This window comes from Pseudopipra pipra, chromosome 7 (genome assembly GCF_036250125.1).
Source record: "Pseudopipra pipra isolate bDixPip1 chromosome 7, bDixPip1.hap1, whole genome shotgun sequence".
Classification (NCBI taxonomy): Eukaryota; Metazoa; Chordata; class Aves; order Passeriformes; family Pipridae; genus Pseudopipra; species Pseudopipra pipra.
Window position 1 is genome coordinate 2,650,799 of NC_087555.1, and position 6,969 is coordinate 2,657,767.

Genomic DNA, 6,969 nt, shown 5'->3' on the forward strand with positions numbered 1-6,969 from the left:
TGGGACACACAGGCTGTCAGAGGGGTGGCTGAGGCTCCCTTGTCCTTGGGAGCGCTTGGAGATGGTTCAGCAACCCTCCCTTGGTGGCCTTCAGAGAGGGGGGGGTCTGTCAGGGGACAGGCTGGGAGCTCATCTCTGCTTATTCCTGTCCTCACTCCATCCCCTGCCACTCCCAGCTGCACCCCAGCCCTGGTCCATCCTCTTCTTGGCTCTTCTGCCATTCAGAAAGTGCCAGGTCTCTCTCAGCTGATGCAGCCACAGCCCAGCTGCTTCCTCACTACTCTTCCGTCCCAGCCGGTCCCACGCAGGGGCACATCCTGGGGCACTGCCAGGGGCACATTCTGGGGCACTGCCCCCCTGGCCTGGGGCTCCACGTGCCCCAGGGCCCCCAGACATCATGCTGGGGACCAGGGTTCCAGCATCACTCGCTGTTTGGCTGCTCGGGGAGGTGGTGCAGACCCATAAACCAGGGCCAGCGAGCAGCCTCGGGGCACCACAAGGTCACTGAGCTCCTTGTGCAATGTTTTCATGACAACTGGCCCAAACACACCAAGCCCCCTGCTGACAAAAGCACTCTCTGGCCAGGGGGAGAGGCTGCTCGAAGGAGGATGTCTGCCCTTGCAGCTGGAAGCACAAGGAGCTTCCCTTTTGACAAGACACAAGCCCTCCCACCCCTTCCCGCAAGCCAGTGGCTCTGGAGAAATCCCAGCCCCTCTCCGGTCCATGGGAGGGGGTAGATCCAGTTGCACAGTCACACACACACAGTCACAGCCTCTCAAAGCTACTGCCCAGACCCTGAGGGCTGTTGCTCTTCCTTCATCTCAGGAAAAGGGATGGTTCCCCCATTAAGCCCATATAGGGACACAAAACAAGTGTCCACACCTCCATGCCAGCAGGAAAATCCTCCTAAATCAGCTCCCAGCAGGTGGGATGGGTGAGAACGAGTCCTGGCATGCTAAGGAAGGTGCAGGCACTGCAGCACCCACTCCTGGGCTTTCAGATCCATGAAACCAGGAGAAACATCCTGCCTGCTGCCTGGAAAATGGGGCCAGAGGCGTGAAGGGAAGTGATGGTCAGGAGCATCTCCAGGAGCACAGGACTGTGTGGCAGAGGGACAGGAGACTGCTGCTGATGCTCTGTGTGAGGAGCCCGTGGGGAACTGCACCTTCCAGAGGCTCTGCAGGGTCAGGGGGCAGCTGAGCACTCCACAGCTCCATCCTTGGACGCCACAGGTCACGGTCTAGCTCAGCTCCAAGTGAGCTTCTGGGTGAGCCTTGGCAGGAGCTCAGCAGCTGCAGTGCTGGATAAGCCTTTGGGTTCATGGAATCACAAAAGCTCCTGAGTTGGGAGGGATCCATAAGGATCAAGTCCAGCTCCTGGCCCTGCCCAGGACACCCCAACAATCCCACCCTGCCTCTGAGGGCATTGTCCAAACGCTCCTGCTCTGGCAGCCTTGGGGCCGTGACCTGGTCAGTGCCTGACCACCCTCTGGGGAAGAACCTTTTCCTGAGATCCATCCTAACCCTCCCCTGACACAGCTCCAGCCATTCATTTTGAGGTCCTGTCACCCTTCAGACCCCCCATCCCGACCCTGCGGAGCAGCCAGGATGTCCTCCCCTCAGGCCCCAGCAGGCTGAGGGCTCACCACGCTTTCACAAACTGGCCTTGGCACTTCCCTCTGGCTGCCGTGTCATCATCTTTAAAAAAGGGAAGAAAAAGTCCTTTACCAGCCAGCTCTGTCTCTCCTCTCCGAAATGTCACCCTGGGTTTCCTGTGTCAGCAGCCACCCAGAAGCAGAGGGAGCCTCCAGCTCTGTCTGCAGCATCCTGCTCTCAACTGGTGTTTTAACCCCTGCAGACCTGGCCCTCTGCCACTGACACCGCTCGCCTGAGGCCACGTGTTTAAAAAAAGCCACAACCGAGCAAAAATCCAAACTGTGTCACTCCCTGATCTCCTCCTTCACATGGATTTAAAATCACACGAGCTGATGGAAGAAACTCCCCCCAACCAAACTGCATTTTCCTCTTTCACAGACAGCAGCAGAGATATTAAGTGACCTGCAGAAGAGCTCAGATTTCATTAACCACCAAATTATGGATGTCCCCCATGTCCCAGAGGGCTGCCAGGCAACAGATCCGTGCCACTGGATCCTCCATCCCACATCTCCTCTCGCTGGGGGAGCGGGAGGAACCTCCTTCATACCACGCGACAAGAACCGACTGCAAAACGCAGCCCTGAGATTGAGAAATGAGCAGAACACTTTGAGATGTTTTTTGTTTTTTTTTTATCAGGCCCTTTCATTGTATAAATAATTTATTTCAGTTCACAGCATTATGTCTGCCTCTTTAAAAAAAAAAAAAAAAAGAAAAAGAAAAGACAGGAGGAACAGAGACTGATGGACAATGGGCAGCGGGATATCCAACAGGGATGGGAACACGCCAGAGGGACCTGGGGAAATGAGACCTGCTAAAAAAATTCCAGGTCATGGAAACATATTTTGAGAAGACACACAACCTAACAAAGACCTCAGACAGTTTCCCTCAGATGTCCTGCTGAGGAACCTCTTCTTGTAGCCCACTGTAGGTGACGTCTTCACACGGGGAAAAATCAGTGTATGGTTGTGGAACGGGACAGAAATACCACGGAAGCCATGAGCTACTCATTGGAAAAGTCTCTTTAATTATTGCAGAAAGCAGAGTTGGTGGGAACAGCACCAGCACAGCGTCCCACCTGCACCTCCCAGTGCTCTGCCATTTCTCCAAGGGGATGCTCAGCTGGGTAGAACAAACTCCCAGGATATGGGAGCTCTGTAAATACCACCAGGCTTTCCATGCCAGTGTTTGCTAAACCAAACAGCGAGGAGGGAAAACCCACAACGTGTCATTCCTAAAACCTGCTCCCTCTGGAGCAGGGCGGGGGGGGGGGTGTCAACACAGCTTTCCATTTCACCTCTAAAATGGGTCACTCTCCAAAAAAAGGGGTAATACACGTGGCTTCTGTGGCATCAAAAATAAATAATTCCTTTTTTTCTCTCTCTCTCTCTCGACGGCAAGTACCAAAGTGTTGGAGGTGAAGACAAAGCAGGGGAAGCCAAGGAAGTGGGAACAGAGCCACCTGCAGTGATGGGACCAGCCCACTCGCTCGGTGCACAAGTCGGGACTCGCGTCGGGAACTCAAAACCCCGCAACGAGAGAAGAAACACAACTCGGCTGCAACACTTGTTTCCTCACAAAACCAAAACCAAACAAACAAAAAGAGCTATTTGGAAGGTGCTGAGCTCGTCCTGCAAGGGGAGAATCAACTCCCCGAAAGCCGGAGGGCATTTTTCTTTTGTCTGCTCGGTGGTTTCCCCTCGGTGCTCAGGGAAGGCTGGTGTAAAATCACCAGAAAATCCTGCCTGGCTCAAAATTCAGAGTATTTGGCCCCTGAGGGCTGCCTGCTTCTGCTCTGTGGGAAGCCAGGACCCTGGTTTTCTCCTGCGGAGAGCTAAAACACAGACAGCAAGTGGATTTTGGTCCCCAGTCCCATCCGGGTGCCAAAATGTTCACCTGCAGAAGGAGGTGGCAAGGCCTGACGCTGCCCGGGTGGCTCTGCAGGCAGAGCTTGCCCATATGGCTACCGTGGGCAACGAGGGGCTTTTAACCGGATTTAAATCTTTGTTAAAAACCTACCCCCCCCAAAGCTGCACCCCTCCCCCCGTATCTCCTCACGCCCTGTCATTCTCCCTTTCCAGCAGAGACTTTTACAAGCTCTGGCCACCTCTGTCCGTCCATTCTGCCCTGCCATGACCCCCTCCTTAAAACCTGACTTGGCCTCCTGCCCCCACTGCAGAGCAGCACAGTGACCAGAACCACAAACTCAGCTTTTTTCTTTTTTTTTTTTTTTTTTTTTTTTTTTTTGTAGATTCAGTAACCAACGCCTGGCTTGGATCACCTCCAACCCTGCACCCGGGAGCACCCTCTGCCTGGGGACAGCACACAGCCGGGCCGGGGGCTTTGCTGCAGAAGGTGACACAACCCAACCTTTGAGGGGAGTGGTCCAGGACAACCCTCCCAGCGCTTCCAGCAGCCTTCAAAAAAAAAAAAAAACTCGGTGCTTTTTTTTTTGGCTTCCCCCCCCCTTTTATAAACGAAGAGCTTAAAGCTCAGCACCACTCAGCAGCTGCTCAGCCCCCCCCGCGCCGCATCCTTCCTCCCCCCACCCCAAAGGCTGCCTGTCCTTGCTCTGCACCCTAGAACACCAGCCAGGGCGGGTGGGTGTCCTCTTACCCGTCACCCCCTCTTCCCCCGACATTTTCTGCTGGTCCAACCCCCCCTCAAGTTTCCAACACCCCTTCCCACCGCCGACCGCGGGGGAGGGATGCGGGGATGCAGGGATACGAGGATGCAGGGATACGGGCGGGCATCGGGGCGCAGCTGCGAGACCCCTCCCCGCTGACCTTGCCGAGCCAGAGTGCACCCATACCCCCTCCCCAAAGCATCCCTTGCCCCCGAAATGCATGTGGGGGGCTGGCATCGATACCCCCCGCCCCAAAATGCACACATTGGAGACCAAAAGCGCACTGGGCTCCTCTCGAACGCGCTTCAACAGGGTCCTGCCCTGTTGGCCCCCCCGGCACACAAAGGCTCGGTGGTCCTGGAGGGTGGAGCGGGGGGAATCACCCCGTTTTTGCATGTTTCCAGCCCAAAGGAGTCCGGATCAGACCCTCAGGAGCGGGTGGGAGAGCGGAGCTCCGGGATCTGGGCTCGGCTGGAGGGAGCCGCTTTGTTACCACCACTATTGTCTGTTCGGTGGGGAAGGAGGAAAAAAAATAAAGGGGGGGGGGAAATAACAATTAAACCCAGAAGAATCGCTTTGGTTCTGTCTCCCCCTCGGTTCCTTTGTCTGCTCCTCCATCCCTCCCCGCCTCGGCGGGGCTTCTACCGCTTCTTCTTCTGCTTGAGGGACTTCCTGCGCTTGAGGATCATCTCGTAGAGCTTGTCCATGCCCTCCGTGAGCCCCTCGCCGATGATGGCGCAGGCGGGCTGGATGTGGTACGTGGTGGAAGGGGTCAGCTCGTGGAGGGCGAGCTGCTTCTCGATCTCGGCCACCGGCAGCGACTTGGGCAGGTCCTGCTTGTTGGCGATGACGAGCAGCGGGGTGCCCTGGTTCTCCGCGAACTTGGTCACCTTGTGCAGCTCCGTTTTGGCTTCCTCCAACCGGTCCACGTCCACCGAGTCCACCACGTAGATGATGCCATCGGTGCAGCGGCTGTAGGACTTCCAGAGCGGGCGCAGCTTCTCCTGCCCGCCCACGTCCCAGAAGTGGCAGCTGATGCCCTTGGCCGTCCCGTTGCTCAGCCGGATCTTCTCGGTGTTGAAGCCGATGGTGGGCACGGTGTTGACGAACTCGTTGAACTTCAGCCGGTAGAGCACCGTGGTCTTCCCCGCCGAGTCCAGGCCCAGCATGACGATGTGCAGGGACTGGAAGGCGGAGATGTTGGACGAGATGTTCCCCATGGCCACGGCTCACGCCCCGCTCACAGTCCCGCGCCCATCCCCGCGCCGCCGGCCCGCGGCGGGGGCACGGCTCAGGCACGGGGATCGGGATCAGGGAGCGGGGATGGGGATCGGGGAACACGCAGCTCGGCTCCACGCGGCAGCACAGCGCGGGCACTGGAGACCCCCGCCCCGCCCGGCAGGAGGAGCAGGAGGAGGAGGAGGAGAAAAAGGAGGAGAAAGAGGAGGAGGAGAAAGAGGAGGAGGAGGAGGAGGAGGAGGGCCTGCGCCGCCGCCTTCCTCCCGCTCCGCCTCCCGTCCTGCCCGTATCGCTCCTGCCTGCACCGCCCCTGCCTGCACTTCACCTGCACTGCTCCTCCTGCCTGCACTGCTCCTCGGGGGCCCCTGGCAGCGAGATCCCCCTGTGCCGAGCGCTTGGTTATCCTTATGCCTGGCATCATCACCGGCCACAGAAAGCGGTGAAAAACCCTAAAAACAGTAGCCAAGCCACGGTGTTATTCAGGGGGTGGCTGCCCCACCCCTGGAAGTGTCCAAGGCCAGGCTGGACGGGGCTTGGAGCGACCTGGGCTAGTGGAAGGTGTCCCTGCCCATGGCAGGGGGTGGAACAAAATGAGCTTTAAGGATCCTTCCAACCCAAACCAGTGTGGGATTCTGGGATTCTAGGATATTCATTGCATGTGAGACGCGAGGAGGGACCTTCTGCTGCACCAGGCTGAGGGAAGTGGGGGGGATTGAGAGGCTGTTCAGGCACAGCTCTGCAGGGAGCGCTGGCACCAGCGGGGATTTGAGCGGGATGCAGGAGAGCGATGGATGTTCTCTTCCTGGGAAGTGCAGTGCTGGGAAATGCAGCACCCACGTCCCCCACAGCTGTGACAGACTCCCAGAGCACGGAGATGCCACGGGGGGAAAAGCTCCCCTGTGCTGGATCCAGGGCAGGGCTGGTGTTAATCCATCACTGCTGTTAATGGATTTTGTGTCTCATATTTTGTAAGTGTTGTGAATGCCCTCAACACACCTTAAAGCCCCTGAGCTCTCCATGCTTGGGCAGCCCCACAGGGCCCACCACACTGTGCCATGCAGTTGCTGTCCCAGCTACTCATAGAAGGGACCTTAAAGACCTACTTCCAGTCCCACGCCCTGCCCTGGGCACAGACACCTTCCACTAGACCAGGCTGCTCCAAACCCCATCCAACCTGGCCTGGAACACTTCCAGGGATGGGGCAGCCAGAGCTTCTCTGTGCCAGTGCTGCTGCATTTATTTCTGACCTTGCTCCTGAGCCAAAAAGCAGCAGCTTTTGGGTGGTTCCTACAACGTTACTCATCCCCTCTTCCCCAGCATTTGTAAAATAAATATCAACTGTATCTGAGAGCTTAACCAGAAAGCCTCAGAGAAAGAAGTGCACTGCAGAAGACAGATACTGCTTTTTTTAATTTAAGGTGCTTTCCCCCCCTACAGCATGTGGTGAGGATT

General features: G+C 57.1%; 1 protein-coding gene across 1 annotated transcript; it reads right to left on the reverse strand.

The window, feature by feature from the left end:
* Positions 1-2,295: 2,295 nt before the first annotated feature.
* ARL4C (ADP ribosylation factor like GTPase 4C) lies at positions 2,296-5,670 on the reverse strand. Its single transcript, XM_064660197.1, has one exon. It carries the CDS (start codon positions 5,496-5,498, stop codon positions 4,920-4,922), a length of 579 nt encoding a protein of 192 aa, XP_064516267.1. The 5' UTR covers positions 5,499-5,670; the 3' UTR covers positions 2,296-4,919.
* Positions 5,671-6,969: the final 1,299 nt, after the last annotated feature.

Coding starts and splice junctions, on each gene's coding strand:
- ARL4C (XM_064660197.1), bottom strand. CDS start 5,498: ATGGGGAACATCTCGTCCAACATCTCCGCCTTCCAGTCCCTGCACATC.